Source organism: Pseudorasbora parva, chromosome 7, assembly GCF_024679245.1.
Source record: "Pseudorasbora parva isolate DD20220531a chromosome 7, ASM2467924v1, whole genome shotgun sequence".
Taxonomy (NCBI): domain Eukaryota; kingdom Metazoa; phylum Chordata; class Actinopteri; order Cypriniformes; family Gobionidae; genus Pseudorasbora; species Pseudorasbora parva.
Window position 1 is genome coordinate 10,853,861 of NC_090178.1, and position 22,311 is coordinate 10,876,171.

The 22,311-nt window shown below is 37.1% G+C and overlaps 1 protein-coding gene across 2 annotated transcripts in view; it reads left to right on the forward strand.

Annotated features, from left to right (window-relative positions):
- thbs3a (thrombospondin 3a) overlaps positions 1-22,311 on the forward strand; it is a 32,343-nt gene that overhangs the window by 2,318 nt on the left and 7,714 nt on the right. For both annotated transcript variants that reach the window (XM_067448086.1, XM_067448085.1), the window contains exons 2-21: positions 489-695; positions 1,097-1,350; positions 3,621-3,723; positions 3,832-3,858; positions 3,952-4,034; positions 4,123-4,174; positions 8,475-8,623; positions 8,809-8,949; positions 11,812-11,883; positions 11,988-12,140; positions 12,479-12,589; positions 12,971-13,078; positions 15,331-15,490; positions 15,578-15,696; positions 17,783-17,835; positions 17,994-18,196; positions 18,445-18,623; positions 20,645-20,693; positions 20,773-20,969; positions 21,068-21,240. In XM_067448086.1, the coding sequence (XP_067304187.1) occupies positions 584-695; positions 1,097-1,350; positions 3,621-3,723; positions 3,832-3,858; positions 3,952-4,034; positions 4,123-4,174; positions 8,475-8,623; positions 8,809-8,949; positions 11,812-11,883; positions 11,988-12,140; positions 12,479-12,589; positions 12,971-13,078; positions 15,331-15,490; positions 15,578-15,696; positions 17,783-17,835; positions 17,994-18,196; positions 18,445-18,623; positions 20,645-20,693; positions 20,773-20,969; positions 21,068-21,240 (2,498 nt within the window). In that variant the 5' untranslated portion in view covers positions 489-583. The remainder of the gene's footprint in view (positions 1-488; positions 696-1,096; positions 1,351-3,620; positions 3,724-3,831; positions 3,859-3,951; positions 4,035-4,122; positions 4,175-8,474; positions 8,624-8,808; positions 8,950-11,811; positions 11,884-11,987; positions 12,141-12,478; positions 12,590-12,970; positions 13,079-15,330; positions 15,491-15,577; positions 15,697-17,782; positions 17,836-17,993; positions 18,197-18,444; positions 18,624-20,644; positions 20,694-20,772; positions 20,970-21,067; positions 21,241-22,311) is intronic.

A 22,311-nucleotide genomic window follows, 5' to 3' on the forward strand; every position in this document is an offset into this window, starting at 1 on the left:
ATACCATGGATTACATAATATGGTAAATAGAAAAAAAAATATGTTATACATTACGATTATATATAATATTGATTTTACTTTATTTACACATTTGACCTTGAAGGAATTCAAAAGTAATCAGATTACATTACTTTCATATTGTGGCGCTTGTGTTACGGAATACTTTTTTATGAACTAATTTGTAATGAATACATTTTTTTTAAACTAGCCCTACCAACTCTGTATAATATAAATTATGGAGAGAAAAGATTTAAATACAAAATTAAATTCAAAAAGCTTGCTAAGATAAAATAGTGAAAGTGGTATCGGTCTTTTATTTAAGTTTGACAGCTGTGGACTATGATTTGTCGTATGACAAAATAGAGTTGCCTCAAGATTTTGCAAAAGTTTCATGGGGGTGGTGGGGCAGTATACTCGGTTGGAACAACTTGATTTTATTCATTGACTGTTCCTTTATTTCTCCCTCTCTCTGTTTCGCTCTCTCTCAGTGATAGACGTGTTGAGTTTGGAGGATGTGAAGCAGACCGTGGCCGCAGTTGAGAAGGTCTCATTAGCTCTAAAGACTCTCAGTGATGTGTATGTGATGTCTACGTTCCGTCTGCCTCCTAAGCTGGGTGGAGTTCTGATGGGTCTCTACAACAAGCAGGATAACAAAAAATACCTGGAGGTTGCCATCATGAGCAAGATTAACAAAGGTAATGCAGATATGACCATTTTTATTATTGTATCATATTTAACTTGCTTTTGCTCTGAAACAGCTTTCCTTTTCCACTGACATCACTGCATAGGCTGTTGTGTAATGTTGACTAACAGCCAGATAAGTTGCATGGTTATTCAACAAACTTACATTCAGATTTAGCTCCATTTTGGTATGGAATGCCCACTTTTCACTATCCAATCAATTTTTGGAGGATAGAAGTTTGAAGGCAATACATACTACATAACTACATACATAAAAGTAAAAGTCATATGGGAAATAAAGTCCTGAGTAATTTTTTTCATCTAATATTCTGTTTCACACTTATTAAATAAACATAATGGGTTGTGAATGTGGTATCTGCCTCAGAACATGTCTAAAAGGTTTGTTTGTTTTCAGTTCTGGTCCGGTATGTTCGTGAAGATGGGAAGCTGCACACAGTAAACCTGCAGAGCCCCAATGTGGCAGATGGACGGCCTCATTCTGTTATTCTACGAGTCGGTGGCCTGCGCAGAGAGTACCTGAACCTCGAGCTCTATGTGAACTGTCGTTTGGCTGACTCCGCCCAGCGGCTGCCCCCATTGGTTGCTTTACCCAGAGACACCGAGCTGGTGGAGATTCGTAATGGCCATAAGGCATACGCTCGGATGCAGGTGAGATCCAACACAGTATGACCTTGATCATATGATGTCTTGATAATGTCTTGACACAACAGATTTGTCACACAAGTTTGGGGTCATATATTATTAGAAAGTTCTTAAAAAAAGTATCTTATGCTTACCATGGCTATTTGTATTTAGGGGGGGAATCTGTAAAATTAAAATAAATATATTACAATTTAAAATAAATGTTTTCTAATTTGAATATATTTTATTCCTCTAGTGGCAAAGTGTAATTTTCGGAATCATTACTCCAGTCACATGATCCTTAAGAAATCATTCTAATATACTAATTCAATTCTTAATATTATAAATGTCAAATAAAATGTAATATATATATATATATATATATATATATATATATATATATATATATATATATATATATATATATATATATATATATATATATATATATATTAAAATTACACTGTTACAAAATATTATATTTTATTTTCTATCCTGAATTTTTTTTCTATCCTAAAAAATTCTATCCTGAATTTATATATATATATATATATATATATATATATATATATATATATATATATATATATATATATATATATATATATATAATACATTTTATTTATAATGCACTTTATATTAAACAAAATCTCAAAGTGCTACAGAATTTAAAAAAACAAAACAATCAACAACAATAAATAAATAAAACCGAAAAATAAAATAAAATAAATTAAACAAGTAGCAAGTCAATTAAAAGCTCTGCTAAAAAGGTGGGTTTTAAGATTATTATAACAAGGTTATATATATATACATACATACATACATACATACATACATACAGTATATTGGGACACCCCTCCAAATCATTGAATTTAGGAATTCCAATCGCTTCCATGACGACAGGTGTATAAAATCACAGAGTGGGGTAAGCGCATGCTGAGACACAGTATGCAGAAGTCACCAAATTTCTGCAGACCCAATAGCTACAGACCCTTTCTGTTCCAACATGACTGCGCACCATTGCACAAAGCAAGGTTCCTAAAGACATGGATGAGCGAGTTGTGGAGGCTTTTGACTGGCCTGCACAGATTACTGACCTCAACCCGAAAGAACACCTTTGAGATGAATTAGAGCAGAGACTGTGTGCAAGGCCTTCTCGTCCAACATCAGTGCCTGACCTCACAAAAGGGCTTCTAGAAGAATGGTCTAAAATTCCCATAAACACACTCCTAAACCTTGAGGAAAGCCTTCCTAGCTGCAAAGGGTGGGCCAAATCCATATGAAGCATTACGGATTAAGAGTGGGACGTCATAAAGTTCTTGTGCATGTAAGGGCAGGCGTCCCAAAACTTGTGGCAATATTTTGTATATGAATGCTAGACAGTACTGGCACTGTACTGACAGCATGGCTAGACAGCCAGCAGCCATATCACCCTGTAGCCCAAGACTGGTTTCCCACTGAAGCTGAGCAGGGCTGAGCCTGGTCAGTACCTGGATGGGAGACCAACTGGGAAAACCAGGTTGCTGCTGGTAGAGGTGTTAGTGAGGCCAGCAGGGGGTGCTCACCCTGTGGTCTGTGTGGGTCCTAACGCCCCAGTACAGTGATGGGGACACTATACTGACAAAGAGCGCCGTCCTTCGGATGAGACGTTAAACTGAGGTCCTGACTCTCTGTGGTTGTTAAAAATCCCAGAATGTCCTTTGATAAAGAGTAGGGGTGTAACCCCGGCATCCTGGCCAAATTTGCCCATTGGCCCCTGTCCATCATGATTCATGGCCTCCTAATCATCCCCATATCCTGATTGGCTTCATCACTCGGTCTCCTCTCCACCAATCAGCTAATGTGTGTGGTGAGCGTTCTGGCGCAATATGGCTGCCGTCGTTATCATCCAGGTGTGTGCTGCACATTGGAGGTGGTTCAGGAGATTCCCCCCTTCAATGTAAAGCGCTTTGAGTGCCTAGAAAAGCGCTATATAAATGTAACAAATTATTATTATTATTATTATTATTATTATTAGTACTAGTTCTGACATTTTTGTCATTCCAAATTTGTGTAATGTTTTTTTTTCATATTAAATGAACTATGCAGATTCTCAAAGAGTTCTCCTTGTATGTATTACTATCAGAATAAATAACATTAAGGCTACACAAGAATGAGTAAATAATGACTGATTTAACTTGTTTTTTATTAATGAGTTTTCATTGTTTTCATCCAAACTGGTATTATATCAAATACTATGATAAAAAGTTGAACGTACAGAAATCAGAGCTCTTGTAACTAACAGGTTTGTCTTTCAGGGTTCAGTGGAGTCCCTTAAACTGGCACTAGGTGGCACTGTTGCCCAGGCTGGAGCTCTTACCGACTGTCCTTTTCAGGGCGACGCCTCTTCATATAATATAGGTTAGCAAACATCAACACAAGACTGTACATGGGGCTTGAATATGTAGATTTTTGATTGCTTGCAAAAATCTTTGTCTGAAAATTCTTTGTTTAAACTTTGTTTTTCAGTGAACGGTGAAATGAATTCTATTCTAGGTGAGTTGACATCTCAGGACATAGGTGAAGCCGTAATTAATTTGTTGGGTTTTATTTATTTTAATTTGTAGATATTGCATTCCTTTTGTACAGGTGACCACACTAAGGCTCTGATTGGCCAGCTCATCATCTTTAATCAGATTTTGGGAGAGCTGAGAGAGGACATCAGAGAACAGGTGTGTGAGTGAGTGTGTATATACTGTATGTAAGTGAATCTGTTCTGAGCATGTTTGATTAATGTTGAGGTGTTTTTGTACTATTTAGGTGAAAGAAATGTCTCTTGTCAGGAATGCTATTCTGGAGTGCCAGATGTGTGGTGAGTAGCAAACCAACCTGACAGAAATTATGTGCTGCATTCTGACCGCAGCATACGGTCATCAGTCCTGTTAGAAGTGCTACCTGTACATACAGTTCATTCACAGTTGAGTTGAGAGAGTGATATAACCAGAACAACAGTTGACAACTAGATGTGTGCCATACCATTGTACATACTGCATAATTATGGCGTTTAAATGAAGTCAAAAGTCGCGCGCACGAAAACCACGAGCACGCGAATAAACCCAAGCGCGCAAAACAGACCCACGAGAGGAAAATAGCAACGCGAGAGCGCATATGTGCAGCCGCGAGCGCATTTGTACACCGCGAGCGCGCATTTGTACACCGCGAGCGCGCGAAACAGTATTTAGGGGCGGAAATGAATACTAGCGCAAGCCCCTGCTGCCTAGCGCGCACAACTGCAAATGAGCGCTCGCGTGACTACTCAACACTCGCTCGCTCCTCGAGTTGACTTTTGACACTGTGAGGGCGGGGCAATGACTTTTGTCTTCCCACCTGTGATTGGTCATTTGTTTAATCAGTTTTACTCTTGTTTAAACATGTAGCAGCAGGACTAGGACAAGGCACGTTTTAAGGAACCATTATGTCGGACCCTGAGTAGGTAATTTAATTTTTAAGTCTTTGTGTTTCGAGTGCAATATATTCAATATATGAAATTGTATTGTACAATTTCGAAGGTATTTTGTTTACAATCATCTTGAATAGTTTGTATAGGACCTTAACACTTAAAAAAGATAAGCTAATTTAAGATAAAGCTGACTAACCCATAAATGTAGGATGTTAAAGGTTAGTTTTGACCTACATTGACAATATACAGTAAATAAATCATCGCTGAGTAGCATTTCTAGCTACTTAACAAAGCTAGTATCCTAATGTATAAACAAAGCAGCGTAAATGCATCTTTGTGATTTATTTATCTGACACATGGTGCTGGATGTTCCGCTTGTGCCCGTATAAGGTCAAAGAGCTCTTACAAAGCCTGGGTGATACCACCCATTGGGCCACTGAATCTGCATTAACGACAACAGCTGGGGCAACAGCCTTAGTCCTAATGGGTTGTTATCATAGCTATCAAAATCCAGTGTTTTGTATTTTGCGTACGTGAGTTTTTGTTGTACATGTCTATTAAAAAAAAATTAAAAATTAAAAAAATGTACTGTGCTAATTAATTGAGATTTCTTACAGCTCTTACAGGTTGTTGGCCTTGTCTGTTTCGTTGCTTCTATTACTCTCCCCTTTTTTGTAAGTCGCTTTGGATAAAAGCGTCTGCTAAATGATTAAATGTAAATGTAAATGATAGCAGGGGATACTTGTATGTGACTGGACAGGGCCTCCAGAATATACAGCTCCTGACGACACAGAAACTCCAGATAATCTAAATCCAGTGGTATTGTGCTGAAGGCCTGTTGCAACTTGTGTAAAAGATTTGCCAAAAAGTGGTGTCTTAGCTATTGACAGAACAAAGAATAATTAATGAGATGTTAAGATACCATGTCACTTTTGTGATAAACACACTTCAAAAGTTGAAAGGGTTACATTATCTCTACTCATCCTTTGAGTCCAGGAAAGTATTAAAAAAAAATAGATAATGAGCATCAAAGTTTGATTTTACTTACTAATTTCCCTATTTCAAACATGGTCTTAGTAGTAAATCTATCAAAATTATTTTCTTAATTGTTTGCATATAGGATGACAGAAAACATCAAAACGTCACTTTTTTTTGTTTTACACTTTTTACAGGGTCACATAGACCATCAGCAGAAAAACGCTTTCAGTGATGTAACCCTTAAGTTTCACTAATGCCGTTTGTAATGTGTTCTAATCATTTTATAAACGGCATTACGATAATAGCAATAGGGGTCGGTGCTGTGGTTTGAATAAATTACAAAGATTGCATTTACGCTGCTTTGTTTAGTACATTATTGATGTACTTAATGCGATGATTTATTTACTGTATATTGTCAATGTAGGTCAAAACTAACCTTTAACATCCTACATTTATGGGTTAGTCAGCTTTATCTTAAATTAGCTTATCTTTTTTAAGTGTTAAGGTCCTATACAAACTATTCAAGATGATTGTAAACAAAATACCTTCGAAATTGTACAATACAATTTCATATATTGAATATATTGCACTCGAAACGCAAAGACTTAAAAATTAAATTACCTACTCAGGGTCCGACATAATGGTTCCTTAAAACGTGCCTTGTCCTAGTCCTGCTGCTACATGTTTAAACAAGAGTAAAACTGATTAAACAAATGACCAATCACAGGTGGGAAGACAAAAGTCATTGCCCCGCCCTCACAGTGTCAAAAGTCAACTCGAGGAGCGAGCGAGTGTTGAGTAGTCACGCGAGCGCTCATTTGCAGTTGAGCGCGCTAGGCAGCAGGGGCTTGCGCTAATATTCATTTCCGCCCCTAAATACTGTTTCGCGCGCTCGCGGTGTACAAATGCGCGCTCGCGGTGTACAAATGCGCTCGCGGCTGCACAGATGCGCTCTCGCGGGTGCACAGATGCGCTCTCGCGTTGCTATTTTCCTCTCGTGGGTCTGTTTTGCACGCTTGGGTTTATTCGCGTGCTCGTGGTTTTCGTGCGCGCGACTTTTGACTTTATCTAAACGCCATACATAATTCTCTATTCTCTAATTTTTGTTAAATGTGATTGGAGAGTAAGTGAAAACACTACCGTACAAAAGGTTGGCGTTGGTAAGATATTTTAAAACAGTACATACAGTTATATTGCAAAATATTTTTATGATTTAAAATGACTGTGTATTTCAATTAATCATAAAATGGTCCTGATATGTTACTAGACATTAGAAATCATGTTAATTTCAAATATATCACTGACAACAGTAGTCCGGCCAGGATATTGTCATTTAAAAGTTGTTGTTGCAGCCCTCAACTGATGTTGATGTTGACATGTTGTGTTTTGGCCTGAAGCTCCGCCCTCCACCTATTGACCAATCACAAAGTCAGTAGTGTTTCAGCATCCGGGTTGCCACATCTGCTCTAGTTTTACCACAGCTGCAGCTACAAACGTTCCTGCTGGATCCTGCAGCCGATCTGGCAACCTCCAGTCAGGGGGAGGGGGAGAGGGGATAGTGATTGCAGTGCCAGTTTTGGACACAATCTTACATACACTTCCTTTAATTTATTTTAAAATGTAATTTATTCCTGTGATGTAAAGCTGAATTTTCAGCATCATTACTCCAGTCTGCAGTGTCACATGATCCTTCAGAAATCATTCTAATATGCTGATTTTCTGCTCAAGAAACATTTCTTATTAATATCAATGTTGAACAGAGCTTGTGTAAACAGTTGTGCTGCTTAATATTTTTGTGTAAACAGTGATAATGTTTTTAGGATTATTTCATAAATAGAAAGTTGAAAAGAACAGCATTTATTCGAAATAGAAATCTTTTGTAAATCTTTTGACTGTACTGTCGATTTTGTTTTTTTCAATGTGTCCTTCCTGAGTCCTGACTGAATAAAAGTATTCATTTATATTTCTTTTTTTTTTTAAACAGTAGTATATAATGATTTTAGTTTTTTTCTGACACTAAAGATTTTATTCAAAAAAACATTTACTGGTGTTCTGTATGGGAAAAAAACATCAGTGAAAAGGTAAATATATATATGTTGTATATAGGTAAATATATATTTGTGGACAATATTATATATATATATATATATATATATATATATAATATTGTCCACAAATTTGAGAGGATGACGGCAGCGGGATTGCTAAAAAATGGCAAATAGTTTTGAATAAAGTGTAAGTGCAAGACAATATTATTGGAACTTATCTGCCATTTTTCAGGCAAATTGATAGTCCAAAACCTGCCAGTATATAATGCAGAACACTCAGAATGTATACCATAATGCAATGCAGTTGACTGCACCTTTCATTTCATGTTTGAACCGGTTGTAATGTAAGCTGTGATTTTCTTGTTTTTTACTCATCACATCCAAAAGACACCTTTACACTAAATTAGATAAATTAAAAAATACAACAATGAGCTCATGTGACACCAATGTTTGAAAAGTTTATCGCTGCATTATGCATACCATTTCGTACTATAACTTTATAATAATAGGCAGCAAGCAGTATGCTAGTATTCCATTATGAATATATCCTAAAACTCTCAGCTGACAGGCAGGGCCATGTTCTTTCATTTGTGCATGTAGTTTTTACATGGTATTAGATTTCTTAAGCTCCATTTCAACTACACTTAAGATATCTGGTTTTGATCATTTGTCTCTATGGTTTTAAGGATTTCATGAGCCGCGTTCGCGCTGTCAGCCAAATCCTTGCTTTAAGGGCGTGGGCTGCATGGAGACGTTTAATTTCCCAGGATACAGCTGTGGCTCTTGTCCAGAGGGAATGACAGGGAATGGCACACATTGTAAAGATGTTGATGAGGTGGGTGAAGACATTTAACGCTGGCTTTATCCTAGAGTAATAAGTCTTGGTCCAGAACTCACTCTGACTGTTTATGTTCCAAGTGTCTCAAATAAGCATTTGTATTTTTGAAAACTTACATTTTTAATCATAAAACTGATTCATATTTAGCTCAATTGAATTATCATCATGTCTCTGTCCACCAGTGTGCAGAGGCTCAGCCATGTTATACACCAAGTGCATGTGTCAACACAGCAAAAGGTTTTACCTGTGAGCCTTGCCCACCCGGGCTATGGGGTCCACCTCTCTCTGGAGTCAGTGTGGAATATGCTAAGAGTCACCGCCAGGTACTGTGCATTTATTTGATCAAAGATACAGTAAAAACAGTAACAATGTGAAACATTATTACAGGGTTGCTGCACAAAAAAAAAATTTTTTAAAGGGGGGGGGGGGGGTGAAACACTGAGTTTCAGTCAATCTCATGTCAATCTTGAGTACTGTTGGACTTTTTATTCCCCAAAGTCCTCCCCAAGTTCAATGATCGACCAGGAGTCGAGTTATCAATCAAAAGTATACATTTATTAAAAGTAACAGCGAGTAAAAAAGTTTCTGAGCTCAGGATTCAGAACAACAGATATAAGCATCAGGGCAGTCCTGAATGCCACACAACTTTTACATCCATGTTTAAATTCTTGTTCTTCCATCTCCTCCCCACACCACGTTTCCTCCAATCTGGGTGTACCGTATCATCAGTCTCCAGGCAGTATTTCTATGAACACAGGTTAACCACACACACACAAAGAAAGTACAGCTCTTGTATTTTTTCATATTATAAGACATATCCTTCTGCATCTTTTTTTTATCTTTAACCTCAGTTTCACTTGTAGCTATGTGGTTCTCAGAAATGCTCTACCCCCACTGTCTCACCCTTGCTTGACCTCGTATCACATCTACTTCTCCTCAGTTTCGTTTCACACCTTTTATAGCGCTTCTGCAAAATCATCTCCACATCTGCAAGTTAAATTATCATAAGCGAATATAATCAATACATAATGAACATTATACTCAATCATTAATACTTCATGGTGAAAAACACAATTAATACTGTATACTTAATATTGTAGACTGTGAATCATCATCTGCAACATGGTTAATACTTAAAATCATAATAAGCAACTTGCATGAAAATAATAAACATTTCCTTAAAATAAATGAAAATATCCTTCAGTACCTATAGTATTGCATCCTTCATATCTCCGAAAAGTCTTTCGTTTTATTATATTTATAAAAGAAGGATAGGGTGTACCGTGCATTTGTGTGTGTTTACTCGCAGTTTATGAGAACATGATTCGGTTTATGGACTATTGTATGCGACTAAACCTTAGCAGTAGCAAGCAAAACGGTTCTGCACGTCAGATAGTGTATAAAAAAACAGTGGAGTAGCACATTTCAATGAAGAAGCACGCTTTGTGTGAACGTTCCCTAGGTTTATGTTTGGGTGGTTTTACAATAAACAGACACATATAGTGGTCAGCTAAAGAAATGTATTTAAACACACACCATACATCACATGCTCTATTGATAAATTAACTATACACGATCGTGTTGTTTACTGATGTTTACTTATGCGACGATAGCCAACAACATAGACATTTGAAGCAGTTTTACTCACCGCCTGCTTCTAAAGCAGGACCCTGAACCTTTATCGCTGGGACCGCTCCGTCAAAAACACACTTCTTTGGTAACATTGTTGCCGTTCGTGAAGTCCTGTGACAGCAGTGACCGTGAAGAACCACTTTTGCGACACGACTGAAGCGTGATGTTGTGACGCTTCTCGTCATTTCTGCGTTTAAATCGGTTCAAATGCAGCGCTGCCTTCCCGGAATGATGTGCGGGCGCATTAAAGTCGCTTGACGTCACCCATAGGAATAAAGTGGAGCGCGGCGCGACAGAAGTGTTGCACGGGCGAGTGGATCTGCACCTTGAGAGAGTGTTTATGGGCGTGCATTTGCTCTCTTGCTCTGGTCCCTCTCGCGCACCCTTCCGGGAGAAGAGCCCGTACAACCCATACAAGGACATTCCACCCTATTGACGTCAAGCGGACCCATACTCCAAAAAAATCTCTCCGAAACTTGTGAGAAACCGGAAGGAGTATTTTTGACACAGAAATACTCCATCAAACGTCCAACTTAGTTTTTGAAACTTTGTCTATGTTTAGGATGGGAATCCAAGGCTTTAACAGTGTAAAAAGCTCAGTATGCATGAAACAGCATGTCCCTTTAAGTTTTTTTTTTGAAGACCTGAAGAAATTAAAAGCAATACTATACGCACATAAAGAAAAAAAATGGGTGAATGTGAGGCAAAATGTAAAGCGCTTTGGATGGCCATAGGGTCTGTTAAAAGTGCTATATAAATGCAGTCCATTTACCATTAATTGTAATATTAAAACAGTACTCAACTAAGTGTACTATAAAAGTAGTAAACACATAACATCTTAAAATGTAACTGTGCTTAGTAAAGATTTAAACATGTGTAATGTGACTGATCAAATTGTCAAATTGTGGGGTAATTAACAAGAACTTGCAAACTAAAGTTCAGACTTTTAAGACTTTTAATGGCCTCTGGAAAATTATATTAAATTTATTTAAAATAAATGTATTCTGTTTAAATATATATTTTAAAATTTAAATTACTCCTGTAATGCAAAGCTGACTTTTCAGCAGCCATTACTCCTGTCTCCACAGCATCCCTCAGAAATCATTCTAATATTTTAATTTAATAAACTGTGATACATTTTTTTGTGGCATTTTTTTTTTTTAATCAATAGAAAGTTTAGCAGTTCAGAACAGCATTTATTTGAAATATAAATATTTAGTAACATAAGAAATGTCTTAACTGTCACTTTTGATCAATATAATAATACATCCTTGCTAATATTGACCTCAAACTTTTGAACGATAGTCTGTATAATTAATTATTTTGGCTACATACTTAAGAAGATGAAAGCAGCATAAGTGTCAAAAATGCCAAACTGTTTAGAATAAAGGGGAAATAATTTGGCTGTAATTTTGGCTCATTTGAATGTCAGTATGGAATATGCTAAAAGAGTCATCTGAAAGTAACGTGACTTTAAAAAGTATTTAAATTAAAAAATGCACAATATCAAAGCAAGTGGCAACAAATATCTTTTTACAATGAATTTGTTTCAGGAATGCTCTGACATCGATGAATGTCTTGATATGAACGCCTGCACTCCCAACTCCATCTGTGTCAACACCATTGTGAGTATATATAAAAATTATAAAAGATATAAAAATTCCCCCGATTTCTCTGAAATCACACACAGTGTATGCTAATGTATTTTAAACTTGCTTCCCTTCCTCAGGGATCATATAGATGCGGTCAATGCAAAGTTGGATATGTTGGCAATCAGACAGCTGGATGTTTCCCTCGGAAATCGTGCGCTACGCTCAGTTTCAACCCCTGTGACACCAACGCTCACTGCATCATTCAGCGGAACGGTGAAGTCACCTGTGCTGTATGTGTACACTCCAGTTACCACTTCCTAACCGGGTGCAATGCAGTATGATTTGAAAGACGAGCAATTCACATCCAATCAGAAAATATTTGAAACTTAAAATTGGCATTAAATCCAAATGTACCATTTTATTTTATGACCCTATACTATTGTGAATGCCATTTGTCTGCTGATCTCGTCATCTTTAATCAAAATGTAATTTTAATCAACGCCTTGTCACTCATCACTTAGCTTAAGACAAAAACTCATGATTTACATGTATCATATTGTATTATCATAAGTTTCTAAGTTTTGTCTGTGTCTAAGTTTTCTGATAAACATCTCTATGATTCTCTTAGTGTAATGTTGGATGGGCTGGTAATGGTCACACTTGTGGGATGGACACAGACATTGACGGTTATCCAGACCGCTCCTTGCCCTGCATGGACAACAACAAGCATTGCAAACAGGTCTGAATCTCACAATATTTTACTCACAATCCTTCTTCCTGCACACACTTATGCTGTATCAACATTCACTGAATTGATATGATTCTTTATAAGTATTAGGAAATAATATTGTTCTATTTATTCTGATTGATTCTTTCCAGTTCAAGTGCATTTGTTCAAATGTCTTCTATGCTATTAAATGTTGCTATTCATCCCAGATGAGGTAATGGTTTTAAATAAACCACGTTTGTTTTTGGGTTTGTTTGGACTTGTATGTGATAGATTCACCGTAGCTTGCAGTCCCGGAACTTTCCCATGAACGCTCTTAGATTTAGTATGTCTGAAAGCAGGATTTGAAGTGTTATGCTAGGGTTTTTGATTTTCACATTCTATGTTTTTCAGGACAACTGCGTCTTCACACCTAACTCTGGTCAGGAGGACGCAGATAACGATGGGATCGGAGACCAGTGTGATGAGGATGCTGATGGAGACGGAATAAAGAACGTAGAGGTGTGTTTGTTATTAACTAAAACCTACTAAAATAATTTGTATGCTATTTTTAAAAGTTCCTCATTTTGTTTTGGAGGTCTTCTACAATAGGTTTACATGCATCCAAGGTAAAAAAAAACAAAACAAAAAATACACATTTTCTCATAATATAGTGGTGCAGGTATGACGCCACTTTGTAGGCCAAACGGCATTTGGCATCACAATGGTTCCCTCAAGAAATTCCCAATAGAATTTTCCCATAGACTTTTGGATTATGGTAAAAAAAACGAGCTTCGGGATTAACAAAAGTTTATGATATGTTTTGTCCCATCAAAATAATGATCACTTTTATGACATTTGAAGCCGAAATACAGCCACCAGAATTAAAAAGCTAAAGACTATAAATGGACTATACCATGGTCCTGCCCGCAATTTCAACGTCACCATCACTAAACTTCCGACAACCCTTCAGTGTTTATCTAAAAACATTTTCCCAGAAAGTTTGAGTTAGAATAGTTTATAAGAGCACAATTATAAGCATAATGAGGCTGTAAAAGCAGACTGAGCTGGCGCGATAACGTTTAATCTCTCTGACTGCCACTTGATAGCAACTGCCTTTCAAGACACGTAACGGCTTCAAAAAATCACGAGTGGTGTATGTATTTTATGTCACAGAATAAAACATGAAATTGTCTTGAGCTTGTGTTCACCACAGACCTTATTTCAGCCATTTAAACAAAATCCCATAAAAAAACAGACTTTGAGACAAGGGAACTGGACATGCTAAAATGTTAACTCACTTCCACGTTTGGCCTACAAAGTGATGTCACCTGCAGCACTATATATATCGACTGCACTTCACTTAATTTCTCAAAGAGTCTGAAAGCGTTCTGTTTAGAGATTCAGTCTCTATAAATCCCTCGTTTCCTTCCTTTCTATCTACAGCTTACAGCGCGTGTGGGAAGCGAAAACCTATTACCATATCTGAATTTCAGCGTCAGAGGCATCGCGTCAGTTTTTCCATATCAATTCCAGCGCGAGTCCTCATCCTTTTGAAATGCATGTGAAGTAGATTCGCAGCACTGAAAACAGTTTCTTCTGTTACAACACAAACCAAACTCTTCCAGGCCTCAGCTACAACTACAGTGCAGTGTTTGAAAGTGGGTCAAAGATGATGATGTTCACAGGCAGCCAATGAAGAACATAGACTGGCATTATTCAAATTTGTTACATTGTTACATTCATAGATATGTATACATATCTGTGGTTACATTGGTATGTAACCGGAAGTGAGACTGGAATTGCTGACAAATAATTTTGGCAGTACAGAATCGATTTCTTTTAGGAGACAATAAGTTTGTTTGTCATATAGTCTATAAAAAACACTTTAATTGAAACTTAATCAAAATTTTTTTTTAACTTGAAATAAAATTAAATGCCATGGAAATATTAGATGAAAATAATATAAAAATTATTTTTTAAATTCTTTATAAATGTTAGAAACTAACATAAAATAAAAAGTAGTACTGAAATTACTAAAACTAAAACTGAAAAAAGCTAAATAAAAATATAAAAAAACGAAAAGAAATGACGAAATGATTTAAACATTTTGTAAAATAAATAAACAATGAAAATATTCACATAAAAGCAACATTCTAAACATATTGATAAATAATATAATAGTATATTAATAAAATAACTGCATCTAATTTGGCTGTGTGTGTGTGGGGGGGGGGGGGGGGGGGGGGTTGTCTCTCTCTCTCTTTCTCTCTCTGTGTGTGTGGTATCCTCTAATAAATCGTATTAAATTAAGTGTTTTGAAAATCAAAATTGCATAAAGTTTTCTGTTGTGTTTAGGTTTAGGGGTAGGGTTAGTGTAGGGGAATAGAATATTGTCACGGGTGTGTTCAGACAGGAAGACAAATACAGATTAATCAAGTTCAAAATGTAGTTTAATTACAAATAAGCTCAAGGCAGGCTGGCAGACAGGCAACAACATAACTTAACATAACTCTGACTGGACAATGAGTCCAAGAGAAGGAACAGCTTAAATGGTAAACCCAAATTAGATTAAACAGACGCAGCTGAACAAAATTATCTCATAATGCCGGTAACCAGGAACTGAACTAATAAACATGTGATATGAAAACAAACTGAAAGTCCATGAACGAAACTAAACAGAATGGTGACAAAATCATTATCTATGGTAAGTTCTCATAAAACTGGAATACTGGAAACCAGTATGTGTGTGTGTGTGTGTGTGTGTTTTTTAGGATAACTGTCGGTTGGTGTCCAATAAAGATCAGCAGAATTCTGACACTGATTCATTCGGTGACGCGTGCGATAACTGTCCCACCGTTCCCAACATCGACCAGAAAGATACTGACAATAATGGAGAGGGAGACGCTTGCGATGAAGACATTGATGGAGATGGTAAATACTGTTCAGTTTGATGAATTGCTCCACTTTGTGTCCCTATAGCATCATTCTTTTTGTGTGATGTGTGTGGCTGTTTTGCAGGAATCCAGAATGTCCTGGATAACTGTCCCAAAGTGCCAAACCCAATGCAAACAGACCGGGACAGAGATGGAGTGGGTGATGCATGTGACAGCTGTCCTGAGATCAGCAACCCCATGCAGGTACTGCATCACGTATTACTTTATACCAAACTTTAAGCTTTAATTATATTAAAATAATACAAGAAGTTCATCCAAAAATGTAAGTTCATTTTCTCACCCTCATGTCATTTCCACCTTCTGACTTTTATGTAAAACAAAAAAAGGACATATTTAATGGGATAGTTCACCCAAAAATGAAAATTAGCCCATGATTTACTCACCCTCAAGTCATCCTAGGTGTAAATGACATTCTTCTTTCAGATAAATAAAAATCAGAGTTGGCTAATCCAAGCTTTATAATGGCAGGGATTGTTGTTTTTAAAGTCCATAAAAATGCATCTGGCTGTCAAATAACTTGCTCCACATGGCTGTGGGAGGTTAATAAATGCCTTCTGAAGCAAATCGATGCATTTGTGTAAAATAAATTATCATATTTAAAACTTTAGTTCCGGCCGATTGCCGTCTGTAGAAAAGTGTTGAAAGTGCCTTCTCGGAGTTCAAAATGCGTACGCGCCGTCTGACGAGTGTACCTGGTAGCTTAAAGGGTTAGTTCACCCAAAAATGAAATTTATGTCATTAATGACTCACCCTCATGTCGTTCCACACCCGTAAGACCTCCGTTCATCATCGGAACACAGTTTAAGATATTTTATATTTTTAGTCCTAGAGCATAATGCAGTCAATGCCCACTTTACTGTCCATGTCCAGAAAGGGAATAAAAACATCATCAAAGTAGTCCATGTGTGACATCAGTTGGTTAATTAGAATCTCTTGAAGCATCGAAAATATTTTTTTGGTCCAAAAATATCAAAAACTATGAACTTATTCAGCATTGTCCTCTCTTCCGTGTTTCTCCAAAAAGATTCAAATGGTTAATGAATCAGTGAATCGATCAATGTTTCGGGCCGCCAAGGTCACGTGATTTCAGCAGTTTGGCGGTTTGACGCAGTTCGAACTGCTGAAATCACGTGACATTGGCGACCCGAAGCATTGATCGATTCACTGATAGTTTTTGATATTTTTGGACCAAAATGTATTTTCGATGCTTCAAGAGATTCTAATCAACCAACTGTTCCAATGATGAACGGAGGTCTTACGGGTGTGAAACGACATTAGGGTGAGTCATTAATGACATCAATTTCATTTTTGGGTGAACTAACCCTTTAATCCTTTGAACTGCAGAGGCACTTTCAAAGCGATCGGCCGAATTGTTACTTTATAAAGTTTTAAATATGGATATTTTTCTTACACAAACGGATCAATTCACTTCTAAAGGCATTTATAAACCTCCCAGAGCAGTGTGGAGCACATTATTTGACGGACAGATACATTTTTATGGACTTCAAAAACAGAGCAACAATCCCTGCCATTATAAAGCTTGGATTAGCCAGGACTTTTTTAATAACTTTTATTCGTTTGAAAGAAGAATGACTTGGATCTAGGATGACTTAAGGGTGAGTAAATCATAGGCTAATAAAACATTTGGGGTGAACTGTCCCTTTGAAGGCCATATTTGATTTGAGAGCTACAAAGCTGTTGTGTATTCTCAGAAGATTTTATGATACTTTATGGTGCTTTTTTTGTCATTTTGAAACTTTGACCAGCAAATTTGTTTTCCATAAAAGAAAGTCATACAGGTTTGGAACCATGGTTATTTTGGTATTATTTATATACTATGATAGTTTGTATGAATATTTTGAATTAACTTTTATTTGCTGTTTTCAGTTAATTTTTTTATCAATTTTAATTTAGTTTTTCGTATTACTATTTACGTTTAATTAATAATATTGTTTTCCTTTTTAATTCTAGTGCAATTTTAATAAATTAATCCATTTTAATTTTAGTCATTTTAATATTTTTTTGCTAAATTTCAATTTAGTTTTTCATTTAATATTTATATTTTATTTTGTTTTAACTTTAATTTTCGTTAACGCTAATAATCCTATTTCGAATGACGTGAGTGAATGATGACAGAATTTTCATTTTTGGGTGAACTATCCTTTTAAATTATTTGCTAAATAACTTTTGCAGTGAATATTCTATATATTATATACTTTTTCTCTCAAATTAAATGAATGAATAATAAACTCAGTTAATACTATTACAGACAGATGTAGACAATGACTTAGTCGGAGATGTCTGTGACACCAACCAAGACACGTGAGTACGCGCACCACTCTGGTAAATTTAAAAAGGTGTAAATCCCCCAAAAATTCACTTATTAACCTGTATATGGCAAGACTGCTGCCATCTAAGCTTTGTTCAGATTGTCAGTCCAAATTTGATTGTTGTGCACATCCATAATGTTGTTTTTTCAGTGACGGAGATGGACACCAGGACACTCGAGATAACTGCCCCGACATTCCAAACAGCTCTCAACTTGACTCAGATAATGACGGCATCGGAGACGACTGTGATGAAGACGATGATAACGACGGGGTCCCAGACAATTACGCCATCAACGGCATGGGACCCGATAACTGCAGACTCATTTCCAACCCCAACCAGAAAGATTCGGACAGTAAGAGTGTTCATATACAGGGGCGTAGCACCAAATTTTGGGCACTGGGTACAAACCATCTTGCTGGGCCCCTGTACCATGTATGTGTATGTATAGAAAACTGACTTCTAAGGCCCCCCCCCTGCCTCGGGCCCTGGTTACTCAGTACCCTTTATCCCCCCAGTCCCACGCCCCTGTTCATATACACTGATGGTGAATAATCTTCCTGATTAATGACTTGCCTAATTCATTTCTTTCTTGTCGTTTAGGTAATGGAGTTGGTGACGTATGCGAGAATGACTTTGACAATGATGCGGTACAGGATACGATTGATGTGTGTCCAGAAAGTGCTGAAGTCACACTCACAGATTTCAGAGCCTATCAGACGGTCATTCTAGACCCAGAGGGTGACGCTCAGATCGACCCGAACTGGGTGGTGCTTAATCAGGTAAAGCCTCATAGAAAATGTGTTGATCTCATTGAAACAAGTTTACCGTGTTAGGGTGCTTTCACACCTGCCTCATTTAGTTGGTTGAATCGTACTAGAGTTAGTTTCCCTTTTTGGTGCGGTTCGTTTGGTCAGGTCTGAAAGCAGCAATCGCACTCGGGTGCGCACCAAAAGCGGACCAAACAAGCGTACCGAGACCTCCTTGAAGAGGTGGTCTCGGTACGATTTCAAACGAACTCTGGAGCGGTTTGTTTGTGGTGAGAACATGATCCGACCTCGAACAGAACCAACTGCAAAAGTACTGATCATTTTTGGACTAAACCAGCTGCCGTAGTTAGCTGCGCTGACATTGTGTGCATGATATTATTACCTGATAGATCGTTGGCAATATTTTCGGAAGATGAGCATGTCAAGAGTTAATAATTAATGCACGCCTCCTCTTGAAGTGACGAGCGATGTGTGCTCGCCGTCTGCAGTGCATTAGAGCGGTGTTTTCATGTCGCATTCGCACTTCATTATAGAAATGTTTTGTTTGCATACTGTGGTAAATACACACAGTGTAGTAGATTATGGCCAGGGACAAAACTGGCCCGCGCAGTCGTCTCTCCATAGTGTTATTATAGTTTGCTGGCTTTGCGTCTTCTGTTGGAATTTTCCCACATGTAAATTCTGACCAATCGAAAAGCAGTTTAGGAAATACGCCATGGCCAATGAGTGATGTGGATGTTGTCATGTGCCTGCGTTTTGGTTCGTTTCAACTGGTTCGGACCAAAGCAATCAGTGTGGTGTGAAAAGGAACCAAAAAAGCTGAAAAATGCAACAATGTATAATTGTTTGCCCTTGGTTCGGACCAAATGAACCTAACTAGAGATGTGAAAGCACCCTTACTGTACTTTTCTTTTTCTGAAAATTTTTCAAAAATCAAAGTCTTGAACGTGTTAACGCAAATTCATTTTAACAGCACTAAATATATTAACACGCGTTAATGCAGCGTGCATTTTCTGTTTGATCCATGGCGTAGCCCATAGTTGGAAAAAGTGAGAGCAGTCATAGACGTAAAGGATGCAAGAGCAAACATTAATAGGGAAAGAAAAGGGTTAACATTAACATTACTATTCTAAACCAAGTGCAGTTATTGCCTACAAGCTACCTTATTTTCTTTTTAACCTTTATTAGACTCCAGGTCAAAAGAAAAGTGCGTTTTTACACCGAGCACATTCTCTGCAGTCCGAGCGCAATACACTGTAAGCTCACTCTCGCTCATATCTGAGGTAAATCATTAACACCATCACCACTTACAGTACATGTGTTTTATTAAACTAAATACATTACAATTGGCTAAAACGAATGCACAGGTCACTTTTCTGAACAAGAGCACTCCCGAGTCTGTGTTCGTCACACTGTTCGCGTGAATCGCGGCACAGTTTGGCGCACACACACACACACAAAATGCTGGCATTTCAATAGGGAATGCGCATCTCTTAAAGGGGCCACACTATATTCCTACTCGTGGAATATGGACCTCCTCCAGGTATGGTGTGGTACTTATGCCCTCACAGATCCGCACGACAGCTTTCACATATGAACTGTGCCCTGTTCTGAACTAAACTGCCACTGTAAAAACTCCCTTTATATTCTTAAAATGAGATAAATTACTGCTTATTCTGAATTTTTAAGTTTAGGCTTAAGAGACATAAACAAGTTCTTTGATAAACATCTATGACCTTTGATACATGTCTAGCCTTCATGCTGTATTATTGATTATTATTGAATATGTATGGTTTCACTAATAATAAACGTACATTTGCATAAAGCATGCATATTTGTTCATACCCATGATGAGTATTACAAACTTAATTTAAACTTAATTTAAGATTATTTACAATTGCTAAAAATTTGCAATAAAATTGCGATTAATCGTAAGTTAACTCATGACAATAATAAATATTAAATATATATATTATAAAAAATATTTTAATCGATTGTCAGCCCTAATTAATACAGATGAATTTGGTTTTCAGGGTATGGAGATTGTTCAAACCATGAACAGCGACCCAGGCTTGGCAGTGGGTGAGTTTGGTTTCAGTTTTCTAGACCTAAATGCCCAGCAGACACATTAAAATTTAAATTATAAATCACTTCTCCGCAGGTTACACAGCGTTTAACGGTGTGGACTTCGAAGGAACTTTTCACGTTAACACCGTGACTGACGACGACTATGCTGGCTTCATCTTCGGCTATCAGGATTCGTCTAGTTTCTATGTGGTGATGTGGAAGCAGACCGAACAGACCTACTGGCAGTCGGTCCCATTCAGGGCCATGGCTGAACCGGGTCTGCAGCTCAAGGTGCGAAAGTTGCTTAATTGCGTAGTTTCATTGAAATATATTGGCTTGCTAATGTCCATATGACCTCTTGAGGAACAAGACCTCTTGTGTTTGTGTAGGCAGTGAAGTCTCGTACAGGCCCCGGTGAATTTCTTCGTAACGCTTTGTGGCACACGGGGGATACGGATGGAGAGGCGAAACTGCTGTGGAAAGACCCACGTAATGTTGGCTGGCAAGATAAAACCTCGTACCGGTGGCAGCTCAGCCACCGGCCACAGGTCGGCTACATCAGGTGAGATCTCCTACACTTGCGCAACAGCACAATTTATGCTATTGTTTAAAAGTTTGCTGTCAGTTAGATTTATTTATTTTAAAAAATCAAGAAATTAATACTTTTATTCAGCATGGATGCATTATATCGATCAAAAGTTGCAATAAAGACTATTTCAAATTAATTATTTTGTAATAAACTTTCTATTAATCAAAGAATTATGCAAAAATGTGTCAAAGTTTCCACAAAATTAAGCAGCACAACCATTTTCAACATTGATAATAATAATAAATGTTTCTTGATCATGTCACATTGTAAGACTGGAGTAATGATGCTGAAAATTCAGGAATAAATTATTTTAAAACATATTCAAATAAATAAATAAACAAGGTCATTATAATTAACTAAACATAAATATATATATTAGAGTTGCAACAATACAGTTAGTCCACGGTTCAATACATTTGCTATTCTATGCTTAGGCGACAGGAACAGAAAAAGGTTAAGGATAAAAAGTTTTTCATTGCAATACTCTTTCTTTCTTTATTTTACTTAAAAGACTTGAAAACCCTTACTTAAAACTTTACCTTAAAAAACCCTTGTACACATTCCCAGTGTATTGTATAATATAAAATAAATATATATAAAGATTTACAGTGGCAGCTCAGAGATGTACAGTAGCATGTAAGTATGAAATTAAATGAATAAATGTAGGCTTAAATTAAAACTACATAGTCTTCAATATACAACATTTATTAAAAGCTACTGTATTAAAGGTCTTTTGTTTATTGACATCATTTTAGAGGTGAACTGTCCCTTTAAGGACAAGTGGTTCACTAGGCTGCTGCTGGCAATTAAAGACCTGCTCACATCTCATATATAGACACACGCGATTTTACTTTCACTTTAGACATAACCAACTGCGTTTATATGTTAAACTTGTGTGTATTTGACTGTATTAGAGCAGTTAGACTGTCCAGTAATCCCGTGTGTTTGACAGACGTTTAGTGCGCGCACTTGATGCAAAACGCTCAGTGCATACACTGAACAGTCCGTACCTTGCCGGTTAAACATTTCATTCATAAACATGGC